Genomic DNA, 25,363 nt, shown 5'->3' with positions numbered 1-25,363 from the left:
ATCCTATTTTAGGAAGAACAATCCTAAATTTTGTTTCTCAATTTAGTTTCCCATCATATACTCTGATTTTAAGAATTACTTCCATGTGATAGTATGATTTGCACATTATGGGCAAATAACTACTCAACCACTTATTCATTCAGTTACTCAGCAATATATATGGAGTGCCAGCTAGCTGTCAGGCACGGAGAGAACAATGATGAGCAAGATGGACATAGTCCTCCTAGAGCTTCTAGCCCAGTGGGGAATGAAGGCCAGATGAAAGCAACAACATAGCATATAAATAGTGCTGAATAGCCGAGGGGCAGGGATACAGTGCTTCAGTGCCTAGGGCCTCGGCACCTCTGTTGTTTTTCTGTCCTGCAACAAGAAGCTCCACAAAAAGCTACCTACAAGTTTCGATACTAGTTTCTCAATTGGGATTATAAAAGGAGCATACTTTTCTTTTACATGCAGCCACTTGGTTTCCCTTCCGTTGATCAACAGAAAGGCTTTAGCTTAAAACGTCATCATCATTGTTACTACCATCACCACCATCATCCCACTGCTATTCTGAGATGGTTTTTACCAGTCATTAGTCTCAGTTTGTACCAGAGTAAATGTTTAGGATTATTCAGATGTCCTGAAGAGAGTTTTTAAAATGCAAATGAGGCTAAGAGCTTCATTGCAGACACACAACAGGGATCATCTTAATTGATCATTAACCGTCAGAGGAACTACTTGGGGAGAAGGAGTCCTTCTGCTTTGATTATAGCAGAGGAGTCTATTGTGTTGAAAAGGTCTTCTTTCAAACCTTACTACCCAATCCCTTGGAATTTCCCTTTCGAATATTGTGATTTGCCTAATCTCTGAAATTATTTATTCCAGCCACCTTAACCGAGGCTGGATATTCAGAAGAAGAAATGAAAGACTGAGGTAGGGAAAGGTTCAAGACCAGAACCAGGTATCCCTGTTCCCAGCCCAATGCCTTGTCCACTCTACTAGGTTGCCTTTCAAAGCAACAGTCCCTATAGCAAATGAGATGACGAATGAGTGACTTCAAATGGAAAAATATTGACTATAATAATTCTGTTGCTTCCTTTGTACTCAAAGATGAATGGGACAATTTAAAAAGCCTTGAAAAATATATGGTGCTGCTTAGAATCAGTGTCAGATGTATGTGACCATGCAGCCACTGGCTACACTCCAGGCATAGCCTAAGGGGCTAAACTCTGTTTTGTTCAGAAAACTTTTATTTACTGAGCGCCAATTATGTTTGAGGTATGGCAGGATGTAGGGTGATAAAGTGGATACGTTGTAAACTTATCATTCCAGTTGGTTAGAGACTAAGCTGATACAAGGATAATATGGTGGAGACTTCCCCAATCACTGAGGTGAGGAAGGGAGTTCTCAGAAATGTTTTGGCAGATCTCTTTGTCAGTGTACTTTGAGGACTTCCCCAAAGTACACTTAATATAGGAAGAGAAACCCAGCTGTAAGAGAATATTCTCTTTAAGGATATGAAGACTTGGTGCATTGGGTCCATCACATAACTTTGAAGGTGTGTTCCTGCTACATGGATGATTTTAACTGATTTGGTTGTTTACATGAATACACAAGTTTCTCTTAGGAATCTGTCAACAACTAAACATTAGGAACAATGAAACCACAGTTTATGTTTTCTGAGATAGAAAGGAATGGGTCTGTAAATGGAGACCTCTGAGGGAAGACTTATATGGCCATTTCTAAGTAGATTTGACAAGAAGAGTGGAAGTGGTTAGAGAGAGGATGGTATTAGGAGATCCCATAGACTGTGCATTGGTGAGGAAGGTGGAGGTTAAGAGAGAGATTGCAAACAAAGGGAGCTGGCAGGGATGATGAAGAGTAGGGATGGAGAAAGAGAAGGTTTTGGATGACAATTAAAATGGATTTTCTTTGAGTTAATTAATCCCAACAAATTCTGTATTTAACCAGGTTTTCAAGGTAACATAGTATTTTTGTCTCTGAGAAACATAACTTTTGGGATAAGGTTTTCTGAGCATGGAAGACTTCCCTGGCCAGAGAACCAGCGCTTACTCTTTTTTTTCTATTCATTTCTCTTTATCTCTCTGGGTGGGGTTCTGAAATTCCTTGGTTAGAAGTGGGGACCCATAACTTTGTGAGGGGCTGTTTCCATGGAGAACTGAAGACACACTAAATCCGAGGGAAAAAAATCTATCTTCTTAGCTACCATAGTGGGTGTGAAAAATTCTGTCTTCCTCTTCAGAGGCCCCTTGAAATACACACCCTGGAAGCTCATGAGATGTGTTTTTACCATCTCTCAGATCTCTTCTGATTGACCTGAAGCCCAATGTGTGGGGAGGAGAGGCCACATCCCAGTGGAGGCTCATGGTGACCTGGGGAGTCCCCATCACAGATCTCTTTCCCCACAATCCTCCACTGACTTACTCCCTACCCTTACCCCTACCTTGTCCCAGGATCTTGACATTGTGGCCTACCATCAAGTGAGGAAGGGCAAGGCCCACATAGTGAATGTAGAGCCCATTTCCTGGTTTCATACTTGATGAGTATCATTCCCTCCTGCCGTAGATTGCCCCTCCAGGACAAATGCTAAATGAGTGTAAAGTGGGCAGCCCCATGCCACATCCAGTGAGTCAGAATTGGAGGCTCACACTCTCTAAAGATAAGCTTTTGAAACAAGCATCACATACCTTTTTGAGTACACAGTACTGGCTACTGGCAAAATGGCAGACATCAAACACTTCCAGCGATGTTCTTAGAGAGCTCAGAGCTGGGGGCACTGAGAGAGGCCAGGAAAGGACCTAGTAAGACTCTTCTTTGCAGTACCTGCTTGCAGCCTACTTTGTACTTGTCCATAGGCCTGCTGCCCTTTGCCAGGACAGTTGTGCCTAATCAGAGCCAAGTTAATCATTTTGCCATTCTGAACTATACAAATGACCCTATGGGGTTGGCTTAGGAGCTCTTACTGGAGGAGAATTTCTGGGCATTTTGAGATATATTTGAGTATTTTGAGAACTATCCAAAAGATAATAACTTCATCTTGTCTAGTACTGATGATGAAAATGATTCATATTAATCTTAAACTCTCAGATTAATGCATTTTAAGAGTTTTTTTACTCTTAAGATAGTGTAGGATAAAGAAGAGGCACATTATCATAGAAAGAACCCTGGCATTTGATCAAACTCAAGTTAATACCTGTTGATTCTTGAGCAAGTTCTTAACACTGATTCTCATTTTCCTATCTTTAAAATATGGGTAATTATTACTCCTACTTCAGGGGTTATTTTGAGCAGCAAATGAGGCAATGGATTTGGAAGGGCTTAGCTCAGTACATGGCATGTTATAAGTGCTCAGTAAGTTTCTCTTTTTTTTGAACACATTAAGCATGGTCTCATTTCTAGACCTTTCCTCTAGCTAATTATGTTATGCCTTTTGCTTATCTGGGTCTTCTCTCTCTTTCAAGACCTAAGTCTAAGTCTTTCCTCCCTGGTGAATCTTTCTTAGCTACCACAGCCTACAATGATGTTTCTACTCTCTGGAACCTTATGACATGCATTGCCTAGGGATACTGCTCATTTGGCATTTATCAAAGATTACCTTTGTCTTTTTAGGTAAGGGACACTTTCCCGGATTGGAGTATAAGTTTGTTCAAAAAGAAGGATTGTGTGATCTATTCCTTTGTGTTCCCAGAGTTAAGAGTACTACCTGCTACAATAGCAGTACTCAATGGAACTACAATAGTACTCAATAATACAATAGTACTACAATAGTACTCAGTAATTGTTGATGCTTCTGCCACCAAACTACTGAATAGTATGACAATCATATTATTCATCGAACAGTTGAATAATACTTACAGTAAGGCAAACATTTCTTGGGCACCAGCTTTGAGATAGTTATTGCACAGGGCATAGAAGAAGATACATTCCCTGAATTCAAGTCTCTGGGAGTTCACAGTTTAGTGGAGTGATTCTCCAATGCTGAACTTTGGGTGCCTGTGAAAATGAAGATTCCTGGGTCCACCCAGACCTTTGGAATCAGAGTCTCTGGGAATAAGTCATTGAGTCACTGAGCCATCTGCACTTTTTACACATTTCCTAGGAGATTCTAATGCACATTAGAATTTGGAACCATCAGGCTGGCAGACCTTCCCATTGCATCATCAGTTGCTCCTAGATCTGCCACATGTGCTCATATGTGAAGTGCCTACTGAGTATTCAGTTGTTCCTGTTTTCTTGGCTTCTTGTATGACAGTCCCTCAAACCCAGAAAGGAAGCCTGGACTCTGGCTTTCCCCATGTGCTCTCACCATGAGGTCATTGTGAGACTGCTGGGCTGCCTGTCCACTGAATGCTGCAGCTTCTTCTCTTCTCCAAGACTGGCAGTGACGTGGACACAAGGAATGGAACATTACTGCAGTTTTCATGGCAGTTTCTCCTCAATTCAAATTTGCAGTGGAAGAATAAAAATTACTTTTGTGGTATAAAGAAAAATGTACTAAAGTGGAGGGGAGGAGTCAAATCCCTACACTTCTGTTGACCTCAAATTCCTTATTTGTAAAATATAAGATTCAGCTAGAAGATGTCTTCTTTTATACCTTTTCATGCTTCTGAGACCATCTTATCAAGCTTCAGTGTGGACTTTGATTCTGGTGTAGAGACTTAAGGGAGGAATTTCCATTTCACTTTTGAGAATGCGTGGGCTCTTCAGACTTTGCAGATTGAAGATGCTTTATCCTATAGCTTGTCCTCCCATACAAGCCTTCCCGGGCCTTTGACATTTTCAGTTATGTTTTGGTATTTTGCTTTTCTTGGTATACAAAAAGCATATTTCTGCATGTGGGTAATTTTCTGGTAATCTTTCTCATGAAGCCCAGATTCTTCGGTTCTGTTCTTCTGGACCATAGAGACTAGAGGGCTGACATTTTAGGGGCTTGATGATTTTGTTAGTCTTTTTTTAAAAATTCATTTCTTCATTCTATAAACATGTAAAACTTATATAGTGTTGTTTTTACTTACTGTCATGTCGGCTCCAACTCATGGTGACATGGGTATAAAAGAACAAAATGTTGCATGGTCCAACACCATCTCCAGCACTATATTGGGCAAAAATGTTTTGTTGTAATCCACAGGATTTTCATTGGCTAATTTTTGGAAGTAGATCTCCAGGCCTTTTTTCCTAGTCTGTCTTAGTCTGGAAACTTCGCTGAAATGCACTGTCATGAGTGACCTTAACTGGTATTTGAAATATCGGTGGCATAGCTTTCAGCATCGTAGCAACATACAAGCCAACACAGTAAGACAAACTGACAGATAGTTGGTGGTATATAATGTTACATAGAATAAATTATGAACATCACAAGGATCTTGTCTTCCATGTACATACAAGAATAATAGCTGACATTAAATCAACAAAGTCCCAGACTGGGTGCTTAAAATTCACATACATTATCTCATTCAATCCTCACAATATCTCTCAGAGATATAGATTTTTGTTATCTCCATTTTTCATATAAGGAGACTGAAGATTAGCAAGGTAATGTAGCTTTTCCAAGGCTGCACAGCTAAGTAGGCTGGTGGAGGAGATGAGGCATGTATCCAATGGATGTATTATAAATCAGTAGGGGGTAAATGCCATTAGACTTATTCAAAATACTTTTTATGGGAGTACAGACGTCAAAAATCAGGGATGTGATTTAGGCCTGGGAAGTAGTAAGAATTTGATCGGCAGAGATAGATAGAACATTCTTGGTGGAGACAACAAAAGAAGCAAGCAGTTTTGAATGTTTACTCTGTGCCAGGCAAGCTGCTTTCACATGTGTTATTCTCCTTAAACATCACAGTCATCTCCTGGGAGACTCCAGTGAAGGTACCTATTATGCCTTATTTTCACAAATAAAAAAACTAAAGCTCAGAAATGGTATGTAACATTTCTAAATTCACAAAACCAGAGAAGTCAGAATTTGAACTGAATCTGACTCCAGAGCCTATGCTGTTTGTCCCATCCTGCCAAGCTCTCTATCCAAAGACAAGGAAATGAGAGCAAATGATTGGCTAGATCATAAAACATGGAAAGAATATGTATGACTATAAAGCTTGACAAAGATTTTGGAGCCAAACCATGAAGGCTTTGAATTGGGCACTGTGGGAGTGTTTGTTTCTGGGCAGTGGGTAGTCAGCATGAGGTAACCAGGTGTGGAGGGCGAGGGGGGAAATGGCGGAAGGGCAGGGAGCAAGAGAAAGGACCGTCTTTTTCTACTTTACAACGTTGCCTTGATTTAACAGCACTGATGCTACTGAGAGACTTCTGAGAATATGCAAATTTTGACCCCTGGGTGACCTTCAGGAAAAGGAACAAAGAGGCCTGAGTCTGAAATTCCAGTAGACCAGTCCAAGAGAGGAGGTCACATGTGCTGTTCCTTTCTGCCTCTCAACATCTTGGTCTCAGAGGATGTCAGCTTGGTCACTACCGCCCCTACTTTATCAGGGCATTTCAGAAAGTTGGGAATTTTTTTTAATTTTCAGGAACTTTTTGGAGATTTTTGTAAAGCCAATCAAATAATCACAAGGATTTTGTCGGTCAGGGAGCCTGAAGTAAATTTGGGGATAAGGAAGGATTCCTGCTTTTCTCTTTTATTAAAATTGACTCAAAGTTGCAACTTGTTAGTCGCTATTGAGTCAGCTCTGACTCATGGTGGCCTTGTGGATAATAGAACAAAATATTGCCCAGTTCTGCGTCATCTTGATGATCACTGGTGTGCTCGAGTCCCTTGTCGGCGTCTGTTGTATAGTGCCTTCCAAACTAGGAGGCTCATCTTCCAGCACTATATCTGACAATAGTTTGTTGTAATCCATAGATTTTCACTGGCTAATTTTTGGAAGTGGATCACCAGGACTTTCTTCTTAGTCTGTTTTAGTCTGGAAGCTTTGCTGAAACTTGTCCACCATGGGTGACCCTGCTGGTATCTGATATACTGGTGGCATAGTTTCCAGCATCATAGCAACACACAAATCACCACAATACAACAAACTGACAGATGGGGGGTGGCAAGATGCAACTTACAAAATCCAAATCATGGAAAGTTAATGCTGAAAGCGATGCCCAAGATCTTGTAGTAATTTTTAAAGTTAAGAAAACTGAAGTCAAAAGAGGTTTTGTAACTTGCCTAGAATACACTGTACCTGACTGCCTTGTATTCAAACCCAGGTTGCTGGATGCTGAGCCCTGTGCTACCCCACAGGCTGCTTCTGAATTCAACAAGGTGGCGATTCATGGTGACCCAGAGTTAAGGGGTCATTTATTTACCCAGAGGATTATGGTGGTAGGGTAATATGCCTTCTGAGAGGTCTTTCTCCAGAACATTGCCTTAAGCGTAAAGAACACTAATTCAGCTGACACAAACAGTTTACAGAGGGGAGGGAGCTAAAGACTTCCCATTTCTACCCAAGTCAACATATCTGTCCAAGTGCTGGCTTCAGAACTGCCCTCCTTTCTTCCTACGCTGCCTGTTGGTTTCAGCTTGGTAAGGCTTTGACTAGACTTATAAGGGAAGTAGGGGTTTCCCCATCTGTGTGGGCAGTCGCCAATGGAATCCTCTTGCTACTAGTTAGTGTGCCAGGAGAGTGGGAAGCAGGGATTCCACTTTCTAGGGTATGAAAACAAATCCCTTACCACACCTTTCATCAGGACAGCTTGCCAGAAATAACCCCGGGGGAAGGACTGCTGTCTTGGCAGGCACAATAGGCATTTTTTTTTCTATTTCTTTTTTTAGTATGCAATATAAATATATGGCACAACATTTTTTAAACATAAAAAAGTAGACAGTGAAAAGTAAGGGTCTCTCACTCCTGATGTCAGGGTTCTAATTCCTGTCCAGAGGCAACTTTTGTGACCAGTTTCTCATGTATTCTTTCAGATACGTTCAATACCCATACAAGCATTATTGCCATTTTTTAACTTAAATGGGAATACACTGTACACATGATTTTGCCCTTTGCTTTGTTTTCACTTAGTATATCTTGGTGTTTGCTCCATATTGAACTTCTTTGTTATTTTAATCACATTTCTGCAGGCATTTTACCTACTGGACTTCTCTTTGTTTTACTTCCTTTCTTGCTGCTGAGTACTCACTTGCTTCAAATTGGATTTTCCAAGCCATTGAAGAGAAGGGAAAAACCCCACATTAAGAAAAGCTACACGCAAATATAGTGTACTCTTAAGGACTAGACCAGTTTTTATTGCCTGTGTCCCCTGAAAATAGGACCTCTTTACTCCTGTATTACAGTAAATAAGCAGGTAACAAGAAAGCTTCTGGAATTCACTCCCAGTGCATTCTGGGAGTCTGTGGCCATGACAGATTGATTGGTCACAACCTTCTTCATGAGGAGATTTCTATGACTGAATGGGTTTCTTAACAAGATGACTGTTAAGTGCTCTCTTATTCCAATATGGGAAATTGGGATTCAGTGAGTCAAAACAGTATACCAAAGGATATACTGTCTGGCAGAACTGAGGACAGATCTCAGATGCTTGTGTAAAGGAGCAGAATAGTCTTAACTCTTAAGAGATGTTATAGAAAAGAAAGATGGGTGGCTGGGAAGTGTGGGTCTAAACTTCATAGAAAAAGTTGTCTTTTGTCAAGTTCTTGTTTAGTGCAAAACTCTTTTGGAGTTTCTGTCTACGGGCCACTGCATTTCTGCTTCATTGGATATGACTTGCCAACTCCATTTGTTCATTTTTCCTAAAAATGTTTTTTTTTTTTTTTTCTCCCTCAGGTGCCACCTCAGTATCCTCCAATTCAAAGTATCAGAGTACAATTTACCAGTAAGTATTGTCAAAGTTTAACTGATTCATGTTTTTAAAAGACTCTTCTCTTCAGCCTCTTACTTTCCTCCAGAGTACAAACTCTCTCCCTTCCCTTGTGGAAGCAATATATTCTGGAATTGTTGGAGCCCACCTCATTATTTTCATCAGAGACAAAGAGGGCAGGATAAAGAAGAAAAGGAGATTAATTAGGCACCGAATATGCCCTGGTCACTGTGCTAATTACCTTATATGCCTCACTTAATTTCCCTAGGAACATTTTGAGATAGGAATTATTCTCATTTTTCAGGTAAGAAAACAAAGGTTTTACTTCCTACAGATCTGTCTGACGCATCATTTCCTGATAATTCTATTCTCAGACAAATCATACCTTCATGTGGGGAGGGGGAGGCTCCAGATATGAAGGCAATTTGATACTTTACCTACCAGGAGAGCATTATCTGGATCTATGATCATACTACGACAACCACTGGTGATTTCTATCCGAATATTTATATGTTTATCAAGTCCTCCTGAGCCTGAAGTGAAGTATATCCTGCTCTCCATAACTGGTCCTTGTTTTTAATTCAAAGTATGCCCTCAGGGCTTGGTACAAAGCAAGAATTATTGAATTCTAGCCAGCAATGGGGACCTATTTTTTCCCATCACTAAGAGAAATGGACCAAAGCAGGGCATCCAAGATGTGGTTGCTTGGGCATTCAGAATAATGTTGGGGCTGATATAGAAAAGAAATGTAAGCTTCTGGCTTATACTTAAATTGAACTGGCTCCACACAAATCTATCAAAGCCATTACTCTGCCTCCTCCTCCTCCTTTTCTTTCTCCTATAGTAGTGACTCTTCCCAAGTTACCTAAGAAACACATACACACACACACGCACACACACACACACACACACACACGCACACACTAGCAGTAAGGAGGTAGACGTGAACAGCAAGTCTGCTTCCTTTAGCTCCTCCATCTGCATTTTGTTGAGTCCACCCTGAGTTCATAGGTGTTCTGAAATGCACAGCTGTATTATTAGGCTTAAGTGACTGCTGGTCAAGGCCAGTAGTAAATGCTGTTTGTAAGTCCAGTGTCCAGGACATGTGAAAGATTTTCATTCCAGGGCCAAGTGGAGGGAGGATAGAGAATAGGTAAGAACAATTGCTTTGATTCAAGCTTCTGAGTAGCGGTGACGTGCAGACCCAGGACAAGGGACATCCTTGCTGCTCTTTGTCCTAGTCCATACACTGAGGAAGAAAGGAAGTGCTGATGTTGCCAACACCTTCTGGTTCTAAAAAACCCAGGGAAACCTCCAAGCTCTGTTTCCTGCCTGTTGTGACAATTGCTGTAATCATTTAGCTCCCAACCCAGCCCCATCTGAGATTCCCTTGCCCACAAGAAGTCTCAGCTTTTCTTCCTCTTCCATTCCACATGTAGAAACACAGTGCTCTCTTGCTTTTTCTCTTCTCAATATCTTTCCCTGTCACTTTCTTCTCATGTGACTAGTCATATTGGAAGGTTGCTTCCCAGCGCTGTGCTTAGGAATCATTCTTTTTTTCTTCTTGCCCCCTCCCCTCCCCAGGGTGTGAGAACAAGAAAGGTTTCATCCTCACATCCCCAAACAACCAGGAAACCATGAAGGTGCAAGACAACTCCATCATCATCAGCTGTGATGGGTTTTATCTCATCTCCTTGAAGGGCTACTTCTCCCAGGAGGTCAGCCTCACCCTTTTATACCGGAAGGGCTGGGAGCCCCTCCTCTCCCTGACTAAAGTCAGGTCTATCAACACTGTCACAGTGGCCTATCTGGCTTTCAAAGACAAAGTATACTTGAATGTGAGCACTCATAATACCTCCTGTGAAGACATCCAGGTGAATGGTGGGGAACTGATTCTCATCCATCAAAATCCTGGTGAATTCTGTGTCCAGTGAGGATCTGATGGCGGCACCTAGGCCAAGCACCAGCATGAAGCCAAGCTGGGACTGGACAGGAGACTGATCTTCCTTGTGAGTGGAGGAGATGCCCCAGCCCAGCACCCCCATGGCCACATGAGATGTGACCAGAAGCAGATGACACCTTCTCCTCAGGGATATTTAAAACTTCTTTTGCATATCAATTAACCTTATTTATCCTAATATCGTTTAAATCACCTTGCCCTTCTCCCCATGACTGCCTGGACCCCATTAGGCACCTTTGTGGGATTGAGGAAATAAGTGCCTCTTCCTCAAAGCACATTGTTTTCATTGGTCAGGAAATCATCATAATCAACTCACTTCATTGGAAAAGGCACTTGACGGCCATTGACTGAAATTCAATATTTGACCTTGTCAAAATGAAGAGGAGCAAGAAGGGCATTTATGAATCTGCCAAAGGTGGTGTGGACAAGACCCTGGCAGCCAAAGCTGCCTCTCAGGGTTAACTGGTCTCAGTTTGCTTTTGTCTAAATACCTCTCCGTTTGGCAGAGTTCAAAAGGAAAATCAACTTGTGAACAGCTGTCAGGACTTGATGAAGATACCTGTCTAAGGAATACTCTGTGCTGTGCGTTTTTCTTTTTTTTTTCCTTTACTACTCTGCTGTCCCGACTTCCAAACTTTCTTAATAGAAACTTCCCCCTCAAAGAACCATCAGATGTGATGCCGTGTAAAGCCTAATTAGTGACTTAGGGAAAATCAAGAGAGATTTTTCTAAACAGGGAGAGAGATAACTTATTGCAAGTTTATCTTTATCACACAGGATAGCAGTGATACTGGACCTCTCATGGTAAAAGGCAATAGAAATTTTAAGCAAGTAGTTGGGGAGGAAAATGCATTCCTTACTAGAGATAGGCAAAGCAACACATACTCATCATCCTGTGTATGCTGAGATAACACACATATAGCATCATGCCTTGTACACATATACCGCATTGCTGTTGTTGTTGTCAGTTTCCATCCGGTCGATTCTGACTCATGGCAATTCCATATATGTAGAACAGAGCTGCTCCATAGGGTTTTCAAGGCTATTTTCAAAAACTGATGTGATTCTATTATCAAATGCAACTTTATATCAAAAGGCACTAAGAAGCTACTATACCTCGGGAAAAGTACTTCTGTCTAGAGATGCTATAATACGACATCTGATCTCACATTGATAACTGAAAATAGAGGACCTATAATTAGCCTGTAGGAGTACCTGGGTGGTACAAGCAGTTAACATGCTTGGTTGCTAAACTGAAAGGTTGGAGGTTCAAGTCCACCCAGTGGTGCCTTGAAAGAAAGGTCTGGTGATCTACTTCCCCCCAAAAATCAGCTATTGAAAATCCTGTGGATCACAATCCTACTCTGACACACATGGGGTTGCCATAAGTAGGAATCAACTTGTTGGCAACTAGTGGTAATCAGCCAATACTAAGGCCTCAGGGAATAGGATTCCCTTACACTTAGCTTAAATGTCTCCCCCCTAATTTGATACAGTGTATCATATTTATGGAGTACCTGGGTGGTGCAAACGGTTAAGTGCTCAACTACTAGCTGAAGGGTTGGTGGTTCAAACCCACGCGGAAATGCCTTGGAAGACAGGCCTGGTGATCTGCTTCCAAAAGGTCACAGCCTTGAAAACTCTACGGAGCAGTTCTACTCTGCACACATGGGATAACCATGAGTTGGAATCAATCTGACAGTAACTAATAACAACAACAACAAATCATATTTATGGTATTATTGATGAATGCGATTTTTTCATAACTCAGATTTTATGATGATTTATAAGTTCTATATGTGCCAAAACTTATAAATTAAAACTTATTGATAAAAAAACTGTTCTAATTGCAGCAGATACTTCCCTATCCTTTGAAATAGAGTGCATAACACATAGCTGAATCTTTCTGATTCTGTGTCATCATAGTTATCGTGCTATGCTGCAATACAGTGATGTCTCCAGGATCTACAGAAAGGTAGGGGGCTGTTTGCCCTTAAACTAAATGGCCCCAATTACATTTGGATTTTTTGTTGGCCTGAGACAGTTTCTCTATCTCCTCTTAAGTGTCCACCCCCAACTATATCCCCATCCTTCTATTTTATCCATTATGGAGAGAAGCTAAAAAAAAAAATGCTGAATTAAAAGAAGCTAAATAAAAAAATATCGTGTGTAATGTACACACAGCCAAGCTTTGGGTGGCTACCAAGACACTCGAATATTAATAATAATAGCTAAACATTTATGGAGGGCCTATGCCTTGGCACTGAGCTAGATGCTTTACGTCGATTATTCTGAGCAAGAACTTTGTGATGTCTGTCTTGGCAACTCAGAGAATTTATGTGTGTGTGTGTGTGTGTGTGTGTGTGTGAGTGAGTGTGTTTGTAGTTGTTTACTTCTTTGTTGTTGACTATTGACTGTATTCTACAGAATTGAAGTTACTCAATGAGTGATATCTGAATAAGTTAAGGTTTATGACTGTAGGTAATATTTAAGAAAATGTGTGTTTACTTTTTTAAGATTGGAATTTCTGTCCATTTTTCTCATGGATGTGCCCATGCCAGGTCTAAGCATAACTGTTCTGTGGGTTAAGTTTGTCTTCGGCACCATGGCCCCACCTCACGGGCACCCACACCCTTTGAGTGTATTTGGCCTCTCTTCTCATGCTGACCTCCTTCAGCCACACAGGGATGTTTCTGCCATGCACCAGCCCCTCTTCCCCACCTTCCAGCCCATCAAAGGATGCACGTTCGGTGTCAGATTTCCTTTAAGTCATGTCCTCCAAAGGGATAATTAACTCTTTTTTGGACACGGCATAGTTGTATAGAAAGAGAACTGAGAAAGAAGGCAGGAGATCTGAGTTCTAATTTTGACTCAGTCACAAACTAGCCAAGTCACCTAGGGCACATATTTTCCCTTTTCTGGATCCCAGTTTCCACTCATTAAATGAGAGGATCTTTAAGCCTCTGACATTTTGGAATCTTATGCTCATAGGGCTGGCTGTGAATTCACCTATTAAGTTTCTGTGTACTGGTTGCCATGAGTCAAGAGGTACAAGTTTCTCTTTTTACTATATGGGATTTTTTTTTTCTCTGACAAGCTAACATCTTCCCTCAGACTTCTTGGTGATTCCTTCGAGAGCAGTTACTACTTAGTGATTTTTATTTAGAGAACAGCTAATGGGAATACAACCTTGGTCCAAATCCTGATTTGTTTTTAAGCATATTGGGCAGGTCCCCTAATTCTAAGCCATAATTTTGTACTTAGTGCTTTCCTGGTTCTCAGAGAGTATTAATATTGATGTTAATAATATAGCTAATAATAATATTGATATTTACATGGAAATGAATAAAAGATCTTGGAATTCACTGCTGGTTAGTGTTGGAGTTTTTATTTATCCTTCTCTTCTCCGCATTCTGATATTAGCATGAGTGAAAAGGGAAGAACAGGACAGGCTTTCTGGTTTGCCTCCTGCCTGCAATTTTAGCCATCAGAGCCACGTCCAGAGGAAGGATGGCAAAGTCCATTTTCACTTTTGATAAGACATTCACTGGAAGTCCCCAGGGCCATTGTTCAAGAGACTGATCTAAATAAAATTCTACCCTGCCCTGCTTTTCTTTCCCTAAGGGCTTCTTGCCCATTTCTTACCCTGGGGTAATGATTTGAGTATTCAGTCCCCTCTCCTTAGTGGTAGTTGCATTTGCAGCCTCGAGAAGGAGCCAAAACTCTTAACGGGCTTGTGTGGTATAGTTTGGCCACAGTGATCTCTGTGTCACCTTTGATACTGTTGATGAGTCTCTCCTTCTTGAAACGCTCCTCTTCTCTGGCTTCTTTGACCGCATTCTTTTCCAGTCCTCTCCCTTGCTGTCTGCTCTCTGCCTTTCTTGGCCTGCTCCACCCCTTCTCTTCCTCTATGCAGCGCTTTAATGCTGGTGTTCCTCAGGAATTCACCCTCAGCCCTCTTCTTTCTCTACATTAGAGGCCACAACCTGGCAGCCAACAGGGTACAACATGGCTTATGTGTGTGTTTTATTTGTTTGTGAGGTTGAATTTAGTTCCTGACATTTACATGTTTGGATATTTCAGGCTTCCTTGGAAAAACCAGGAGATCTGTTGCATGGCAACAGATCTTTTGGCATGGCAACAACCATCTCAATCTGAGTAGCAGCTGTCCTCTTTAAGACAGCCTGTATACTCTCCATTTCCCCAGTATTTCCACCACTAGTACAATGTACAAATGTGCTTACACCAATTCTCTTCACTCATTTGCTGCCTGGCCCTGAGGCATTTGAGTTTGTGATCCTTGTGCTGTATACCTGCCAATCTCATTGATTCTTATGCCTTCAGCCACTGCTCATACACCAATTATTTCTAAAACTATCCTCCAGCCCAGATATTTTCCACTCTGTTGCCGTATTTATTGAAATCATCTGATTTATTAGTAATAAAATACCATTCATTGAGCGCCAGGCATCATATTGGCATTTTTATATGGATTTCTTATTTTTATCCTCCCGACAACTGTTTGAGGTAAGTATTGTTATTCATATTTTACACATGAGAACCTAAGACTCAGAGGGGTAAATTAACTTGACCAAAAGCACACAGCTCTAAGTGGTAGAGTTGACATTCAAGGCCAGGGAAAGTTGACACCAAAGACTATAATTTTAATCACTGCTACCCTCCTTGAGTGGTGTAAATGGTTAACGTCCTCAGCTGCTAACCAAAAGGTTGGAGATTCAAGTCCATCCAGAGGCACCTTGGAAGAAAGGCGTGGCAATCTACTTCTGAAAAATCAGCCATTGGAAGACCTATGAGCACAGTTCTACTTTGACACACAAGAGGTCTCCATAAGTCAGAATTGACTCGATGGCAACTGGTTAACTAATTTGTTATCCTGCCTTTGGATGGCTCTACCACATGGATGTAATGGGTACCTCAAACTCAGCAATAGAACCTCTTATCTTCCTCACCAAGCCCACCCCTTCTCCTGATTCATGATGTTGGTTAAATGCATCATAATCATTCCTGAAGCCAGAAGCCTTAAAGTCATCCTATTTTCCTCCTTCTCCACATCCCTGCCCGCAAGGCTGTGAGGACTATGACTTCTATGACCTTCTTCATTAACTCTACTTTAGACTATTTCACTAGGCAAACCTACTTGTCTCAGGGAGTTCTGGCCTGGTTCAGAAGATGATACACATTAGCTGAATGAATGAATCATACTGAACAAAGAAAATGAGTCAGGATACATAGTGTAAAGATTTTGGAGCCTGTTTTTAAGTTCTGGCTCTGCCATTTACTATCTGGTGACCTTAGGCAACTTATTTTTGTTTTTTTTTTTTATTTTATTTTATTGTACTTCAGGTGAAGGCTTACAGAACAGATAGTTTCTCATGTAACAGTAACACACATGCTGTTTTATGACATTGGTTAACAACCCCACAACATTTTAACCTTCTAAATTCTCAACTTTTTTTTTTTTGGTGAAAATCCACATAGCCAAAGATACGCCATTTCAAAAATTTTTTTTACATACACATTTAAGTGACATTGACTACGCTCTTCTAATTGTGCTGCTATTCTCACTTAAGATGAAGGCTTACAGGACAAAATAGTCTTCCATTTAACAGTTACTACAAATGTTGCCCTATGACAATGGTTAACAATCTCACAACACATCAACAATATCCTTACTCTACTTTGTGTTCCCTATCATCAGCTTCCTACTCCCCTTCTGCCTTCTGGGCCTTGTCACTGGACTCCTGTACCTCGTTACTCTCATGGTTTTACTGGGCTGTCCACTCACAGGCTGATCAGTGAACCTTGAAGGTAACTTTACCACTGAGCTAAAAGGGTGTCTGAGGGCCATACTCTCAGGGTGTCTCCAGTCTCCTCTAGGCCAGTAAATCTGGTCTTTTTTTTTTTTTTTTGTGAGTTAGAATTATGCTCTACATCCTTCTCCAGCTCTGTCCAGAACCCTCTGTTGTGATCCTGGTCAGAGCAGTCAGCGGTGGTAGCCGGGCACCATCTAGCTGTACTGGACTCAGTCCAGTGAAGGTCTTGGTAGCTGTGGACAATTAGTCCTTTGGACTAATCTTTTCGTTGTACCCTGTTCTCTTCACTCTCCCTTGCTCCCGAAGAGATGAGACCAGTGGAGTATCTTAGATGGCTGCTCACAGGCTTTTAAGAGCCCAGACACTACTCACCAAGGTAGAATGTAGAACATTATCTTTATAAGTAGTGTCATGCCAATTGAGCTAGATGTTCCCTGAGACCATGGTCCCCAGAACCCTCCGTCCAGCAACTCAGTCCCTCGGGGAGTTTGGATCTGTCCATGGGGCCTCCATGACCTTTCCTTGTACAGGTTGTGTTAGTTTCCCCTGTATTAGGCAACTTATTTTTGAACCACTCTGAATCTTATTTTCCTCATCTGTTAAATGGTGATATTGATATATACCTTCTGGGTTATTGTGGACATAAAAGAGAATTTATGTAGATTACCTAGTATGTTGCCTGGAACATAGTTAGTCTCAATACATAATTGTTGTTAGTTGCCATTGAATTTACTCCAACTCATGGTGACCTCATCTACAACACAACACAACATTGCCCAGTCCTGTACCATCTTCATGCTCATTGGTATACTCGAGTCCATTCTTGTGGCCACTGTGTATTTGAGTGCCTTCCAACCTAAGGGGCTAATTTTTGGAAGTAGATCACCAGGCCTTTCTTCCTAGTCTAAGTCTGGAAGCTTTGCTGAAATCTGTCCACCATGAGTGACCCTGCTGGTATTTGAAATCCTGGCAGCATATCTTCCATCCTCATAGCAACAAACAAGCCACCACAGTGCAACGAAGTGACAGTTGGGTAATGGCAATACATAATAATTGTTATTAATTTACAAATGTCATTTACTCCACAAGGCAGAAAGTAAGTGCCAAGTAGAGAGTTTTATGTAGAGGGCTTTTTTTTTTTTTAATACCAAAAAACAAAAAAACCTAACAAAACCCCCCCAAAACAAAAAAACAAACCAAACCTGTTGCCGTCCAGTCCATTCTGACTCACAGCGACCCTATAGGATAAGTAGAATTGCCCTATAGGGTATCCAAGGAGCGGCTGGTGAATTCGAACTGCTGACCTTTTGGTTAGTAGCCAGGCTCTTAACCACTGTGCACCCAGGGCTCCTTTTTTAAATATAGAGGGTTTTCAAATAGAGAGAATTTATCAGGCTTTGGGGAAGGAGCCTAAACTCTTGCCAATGTCATTTTTCACTTTGACTCAGTTCATATAAAGACCTGATTCTCTTGTCAGTAGATCAAAAAGCTTTGAGTTACTTTTACTGGGAGAGAAATAGTTATAAGAGCCAAGTTTTAAAAAAATACTTTTGGCAAAAGATATACACAGAGATTCTTACTAAGTTTAGAGCAATTATTTAACAAAAACCATGTTGGGTGGTTTTTAGTAGAGTGTTTCACATTTAAAATGTCAATGTGGGATGTTTTAAACACACACAAAAAATTTCTGAGGATTATTTTAATAAGCCCTTTATAACTCAACCACTCTATTATTTTATTTATTTCTTGATTACATCCCACTTCTAAAATCAATTTTTGTCAGCCCTTCGGAATTGTGGCACTGTATATATATGTGAGCGCGTCTGGAAACTTCCCCAACAGCACCCCTAGTAACTAGTCATGGTAGCCACTCATCCACTCCCATGTGACCAAGGCATGGAAGGATATTAAATTGTAAGTGTAAATGTTACCTAAGAGAGCTGACACTTGAAGCTTGTTAATATATAATATGCGTATTAAAAGATAGATGGACCATTCAGCTCTCAAGGTCATGAGTTCCTTTAATTCTGATTGAAGGCCTGGAGGACAACTAGGCTAGCCTTTAATCCAGAAGCAGGCAGGAAGTTGCCTTTGGAAGGGGAGGCTGAGCCGTTGTGTCATGGGGCACGGTCAGACATGGTCTTTGACCAGCATTTTGGCTAACGAAACTGGTTGACTTTGCTCATCTTCTTGTAGCCTGTCTGTGGAAGGCAGCAGAGGAATGCTAGTGGCTGGAACACTGGCTCTCGGCATTGTAGTTTCCTTGGAGTCCTGTCAAAGGTGAGAAAATACTTTGACTTTCATGTACATTCTTTTCATTGCCAATGCATATAAAAAGTCTTTCATTTTCCTCCCAATCTGTGTGGTCTTGACCTTCTTTGATTTTTGAGGCCTGAGGTTGAAAAAAGAAGAAGAAGGATTACAAAATTAAAAAAATTACACAAAACAACAAACTAATCAACAGGAAGACTTGAAATTGTAGAAATATAAGCAGGAAGTAATCTCTTAAGGTTATTTCAGTCCAGTCCTCTACTTTATTTAGGATGATTTATTTACAAAGACATACTTCATTTTTATAATTTTTAGGACATAACAAGCTACATCCTCCCCTTATAATAAGGTTTAAGGGGTAAAATTCTATAATCCTGTGATCATTCCTTAAGGCAACTTGAATATCTCAGTTTATAAAAATCCCATTTGATATTATAAATCAATGAATAGTCAGGCAATCAAAAAAACAAAACAAAACAAAACAAAACAAAAACCAAACCCGTTGCTGTTGAATCAGTTCCAGCTTGTAGTAATCCTATAGAACAGAGTAGAACTGACCCACAGAGTTTTCAAGGAGCACTTGGTAGATTTGAACTGCCAGCCTTTTGGTTAGCAGCTGTAGCACTTAACCACTATGCCACTAAGGTTTCCAGTCAGGTGGTCAACATAAATTTATTCTATTCCTACCATGTGTCAGGCTGCTGATCTGCTGGCTGACCTTGCTGTTGTGAGGAAACACCTAAACCCACAGCTCCTCTATCTCCTTCCATATCTCCTCATTCAGCTCCTCCGAATTCTGGGCGAGGCATGTGTGCAACTTTGTGGCAAAGGTGTCCAATTTCTCCTGCAAGTCACCAGTGTCATCAAAGTTGGTAGTGCTCGGAGACAGATGTGGGCTCCAGTTTGTCTTAATGAGTTCCAGTGTTTAAGAGAAAGTGACAATAATGAAAATAGGAAAGAAGATCCAATATACAAGATAAAAGGAGTCCTTAAAGAAGAAAATAAATATAACAAGCAGAATGCTAAAAATTATAATTTAAAAAACTTTTCTGAAATTAAAAAGTATTTGGAACCACTTATTGAAAAAGCAGAGTACGTACCCTGAGTGACTAACACCGTTGCCGTCAAGTTAATTCCGACTCATAGCCACCCTATAGGACAGAGTAGAATTGCCCCATAGGGTTTCCAAGGAGCAGCTGGTAGATTTGATCTGCTGACCTTTTGGTTAGCAGCCATCTCTTAACCACTATGCTACCACGTCTCCAAATATACAGTATAGTAAAACTACTGAACTTAAAAAAAAAAGAAAATCCTTTAGGTATCTAGGCAAAAAGATTATCATCAGAGTCTTTGAATCAGTTTCCTATTGCTTCTGTAAAAAATTACCACAAACTTGTGGCTATATCCTCCAATAAAATAGGTGTAGCATAACTCTAAAAATGGGTGAGGGATGATGGAGAGAGTGTATTCAAAAAATGTACTTTAAACTGTTTTTACTAATTGTATTGATGTTAGCTATATTAGTATTGTTATTCTGAAGCATGATGTGTGTAATGTGGAATAGTGTAAATGAGTAATTATAAGATATTCTAAGTTTATCATCCCCATGTACTTGAGAACTAGGATTCTTAGTGTGGAGGAAAGGAGCTAGAGGTACTACACCAAGAGGTTAAATGTAAGACCCTGTAGTCCTGAATTTAAATTGCAAGTATCAGTATGAGCTCATGGGGTATTTCATCTTAAACATGTGTGTTTGTATAAATATGTGTGTGTATGTGCATCTTTCCTAACTGTTCATTGAAGAGACCAAAAATAAAGACGTACTGAAGGAATCGGCATTCCTAGTGCCCAGATTGTTCATGGTCTTGAAATTGTTCTGTGTTGTTAGTTACCATCAAGTAGGCAACTCAGCATACTCAGTGTCTTAGTCATCTAGTGCTGCTATAACAGAAATACCACAAGTGGATGGATTTAACAAAGAGAAATTTATTTTCTCACAGTCTAGTAGGCTAGAAGTCCAAATTCAGGGTGTCAGCTCCAGGGGAAGACTTTCTATCTCTGTTGGCTCTGGAGGAAGGTCTTTGTCATTAATCTTCCCCTGGATGAGGAGCTTCTCCTCACAGGGACCCAAGGTCCGAAGGACATGGTCTGCTCCTGGCACTGCTTTCTTGGTAGTATGTGGTCCTCAACTCTCTGTTTGCTTCCCTTTCCTTTTATCTCTTAGAAGATAAAAGGTGGTACAGGCCACACCCCAGGGAAACTCCCTTTTACATTGGGTCAGCCATGTGACCTTAGTAAGTAAGGGTGTTACAATCTCACCCTAATCCTCTTTAACATAAAATTACAATCACAAAATGGAGGACAACCATATAATACTGAGAATCATGGCCCAACCAAACTGATAAACACATTTTTGGGGGGACATAATTCAATCCATGACACTCAGTATACCCTGTTATGTATAAAATAATGAAACATTGCCTGGTCCTATGCCATCCCCATGATCCCATGATTGCTGGTATGTCTGAGTCCATTGTTTTGGGTATTGTATCAAGCCATTTAATTGAAGGTTTCCCTCGTTTTCTTGACCCTCTACTTTACAAACCATGGTGCCCTTCTCTAGGGATTAGTCTTCCATGATGACACGAACTTCTTAGAAACGAAGATGGTGAGACTTCATTTTGCTTACGTTGGACACATCAGGTGTTGAAAAACTACTAAGCTATTAAAATAAACTGCAGCTTCTTGGAGAAATGTCTGATTACAGGTCTGGAGCAGTAAATGTAAAGATGGGCCTGGAACATGTTATCATATCAGAGAGTAAAGAAGTTATCAAAGACTACTAAAAATCATATCAAAAGACTCAGGACTCAACTTGAGGAGGCTACCACTAGCCAACGACAAGTAATTTTAAGGTTCAAAAGGGATAATAACTGAAATTAACTAAAACTTCTCATAAATGTTTTAAATCCATGAGTTTATTTTGATATTATAAACAGCTAATTGATCATTTTCAGAGGATGATAGGGAGTCAGCCAAATAACACATGAGGGGAATCATCTCTTTATAAAAGCTTGGCAACTAATAAATGAAAAAAATAATAGAGAGAATTAGAATATCAACATTCTACTACCCTTAATGAATTAATGGCACCACTAGACAGTGGGCATCAACAGTTCCTAAATCCAGGCATCATGTGCCTGCAGACAAAAGAAAACACAAAACCACCTACATCAGGGGCTGGGAAACTTTTTTTGTAAAGGATAAGATAGTAAACATTTCAGGATTTGTGATCCATACGGCTTCTGTCTCTCAGCTTCTCAACTCTGCCTTTGCAGGGTGAAAGCAGCCATGGATGGAACTTGAACAAGTGAATGTGTCAATGTTCTAATAAAACTTTATTTACAAAAACACTATTTGGTCAATAGACAGTAGTTTCCCTATGCCTGACCTACAGTCTTGTCGAAGGGGTCGAATAAGCCTCTAGATCCAGCTGTCCGTTTGCAGGAAATACAGATGACAGAGGAACATAAGCTGCACCTTGATTAATGAATTTGCAAAAATTGGATTATGGGAAACTACACAGGTCAACCTTCTAGGTTTCTTCAATAAATGTATTCTGAGAACAGTAAAAGAGATGGAAGGGAACTCTGTAAATTAAGGGCTTGTAGTATTTTTTTCGACAGGCAAAACTAAATTCTTGAGCCTGGGGATGCATACGTGGGTGCAAACTGTAAAGAAATGCCAGGAAGTGATTGCTATAAAAATCATCCTCCCCCTATAGATCTACAAGGTCAGTTGTGTCAACACTCAGATTTCCATATATGCATGAGTCTGATTTTGGATTCATTGCTGTGTTCTATTCTCTCTGTGTGTGTGTGTGTGTGTGTGGCAATATCACACTGTCTTAATTACTATATGCTTTAATTAATAGTGTCTTTTAACATCTTGTAGGTGAGTTTCCCTTTATGTTTTTTTTTTTTTTCCTCAAGAGGGCCTTGGCTATTCATGACCCTTTTGTTCTTCCAGATAAATTTTAGAATTTGGTGACAAGTTTTATAAAACAATAACAACAACAATAACAACAAAACAAAAGTTAATTGTGATTTTGATTAGAATTGCATGGGCTCTATGGATCAGTTTTTGGAGGGAGTATTGACAATTTTACAATCTTACAATTTCAAGTCTATGAGCAAGCATTTCTAGTCATTAATTTAGGTCTTCTTTAATCTTTTCAATAAAGTTTTATATTTTATTCATAAATGTCTTACACTTTTTTATTAGATTTATTCCTAACTATCTTATACATTTTTTGTTATTGTAAGTGGTATCTTTTCATTGTTTTCTGAACATTGTTTTCCAAACATAGAAATGCGGTTGCCGTTTAAAATTAACTTTGTATCTAGAAGTCTTGTTACTCTTTGACCACTCTGATTATTTATTTGTGGAATATTTTGGGATTTCATCAAAGACTCTAATAATACAGTTGTTATTAACAGCATAATAACTATTGGTAGAGTCTGAAAATACCTAGTGTTAGTGAGGATATGAAGCAACCAAAACTTTTATAAAGTGATGGTAGGAATGTAAATTAGTATTCCTACTTTAGGAAACAACTTGGTATTCTCTTATTGTTGTTAGCTCCTGTGGAGTCTGCCTCCAACTCATGGGGACCCTTGCACAATAGAACAAAACACTGCCTGGTCCTATGCTACCCTCATGATTGGGTGTGGTCAAACTGTTGTGGTTCTTGGGGTTTTCCTTGACTGATTTTCAGAAGTAGATCTCCAGGCCTTTCTTCCTAGTCCATCTTAGTCTCAAAGCTCTGCTGAAACCTGACCAGTATCATAGCAACACACAAGCTTCTACTGACAGATGGGTTGGGGCTGCACATGAGATGCATTGGCCAGGAATCAAACCCAGGTCCCCTGCCTAAAAGGCAAGAATTGCACTGCATTCCAGTTTCTTCGTTTTATTACTTATATACATTTTTTCCTTGTCTTACTACACTGGTTACCATAAAATGTTAAATAAAAATAGTGACAGTATGTGCCTTTATTTTGTTTCTAATTTTAAAAAGAATACTTTTAGTGGTTCACCACTGAGTCAGATATTTGCTATAGATTCTTTGTAGGTACTCTTGTCACATAAAAGCATTTTCTTTCAAGTATAATTAGGTAAGTTTTTTTTAATCATAAGAGGATATTCAATTTTATTAATCTTTTGCATCTATTGAGATAATTTTTTCTCCTTTTATCTGCTAATGTGGTAAATTGTGTTAATTTTTGATGTTAAACATCTTTCAGTATGGGGGAAAACCAAACTTGGTCATAATTTTCATTTACAATATTGCTAGATTATGTTTGCTAGTATTTTGTTTTGTTTTATCAAGTTAAACATTTAAAATTTGTCAAACTTTTTGGAGCAAAATAATTGAACAAATATATGTAATCCCATTTTACCAGAACTGCTTTTTCTTAAGGTATAGGGTTCACTAATGCTTTAACAACCCTATTTCATATCTATCTCAGAACTTATAAATTATGATACAACCAACATACAATGTAAGAATTAGTTTTATATTAAAATAATGTATGTTTAGGTTCTAACTTTTCTTAATTAATGTGAAGCAGAGTGGTATTCTATTAACATTAAATTAAGCTAATGACAGACATTTTGGTTTTATATATTTGTTATTATAATTAAAATATACTTTAATATTTAACAATGGAGAATAAGCCGCAAGTCTTCCAATCTCCTTCAGTCACACACACACACACACACACACACACACGATTTTAATTCAGTTTTTAAATTTCATGGCCGCAGTTTCCAAATCCTCTTAGCATTTTTACACCTATTTTCTGTCTTGAGAAAGCTTGATACTTAATATGAAAGATTTTACTTTTTTTTTTTTAGAGTCACAAACAAGAATCATGGTTTAATATATAATTTAAATACAACATGCATAAAAATAAGTCGGCAGAGAATTTTTGAGAGACATCTACTTGAAATAGAGTCTGTTCACTCTATTTATAGAACTTCGAGTAAGATTTTAAAAAGGAACATACTTAGTTACTCCCCAACTATATTGGTTACTATTTCTTTTAATAAAGTAATAATTACATCATTCTTACAGATAGTACAGAACTTACACCTGCCCTATAACTTTCAGGATAGGTATTTGTTCAGATCTTTAACTTTAAAGATGTCTTTTTTTTTTTCCTTTTATTGTACTTACAGAACAAATAGTTTCTCATGAAACATTAGTATACATATTGTTTTATGACATTGGTTAACAACCCCACAACATGTCAACCCTCTAACTTCTCGACCTTTTTTTTTTTTGGTGAAAATACGCATAGCCAAAGGTACACCATTTCAAAAATTTCTACATGCACAGTTCAGTGACATTGACTACACTCTTCCAATTGTGCTGTTATTCTCACTTAAGCTGAAGGCTTACAGAACAAAATAGTTTCTCATTTAA

The 25,363-nt window shown here is 39.6% G+C and overlaps 1 protein-coding gene across 1 annotated transcript in view; it reads left to right on the top strand.

Moving 5' to 3' along the window:
* Positions 1–11,144, top strand: part of TNFSF4 (TNF superfamily member 4) — a 19,638-nt gene extending 8,494 nt beyond the window's left edge. The window contains exons 2-3 of the mRNA XM_004372944.2: positions 8,775–8,823; positions 10,393–11,144. Of these exons, the coding sequence (XP_004373001.1) occupies positions 8,775–8,823; positions 10,393–10,742 (399 nt within the window). The 3' untranslated portion in view covers positions 10,743–11,144. The remainder of the gene's footprint in view (positions 1–8,774; positions 8,824–10,392) is intronic.
* The last annotated feature ends 14,219 nt before the right edge of the window (positions 11,145–25,363 follow it).

Source organism: Trichechus manatus, unplaced genomic scaffold, assembly GCF_000243295.1.
Source record: "Trichechus manatus latirostris isolate Lorelei unplaced genomic scaffold, TriManLat1.0 scaffold00021, whole genome shotgun sequence".
Classification (NCBI taxonomy): domain Eukaryota; kingdom Metazoa; phylum Chordata; class Mammalia; order Sirenia; family Trichechidae; genus Trichechus; species Trichechus manatus.
Note: the sequence above shows the minus strand (reverse complement) of the source record. Positions and strands in the feature narration are given on the sequence as shown.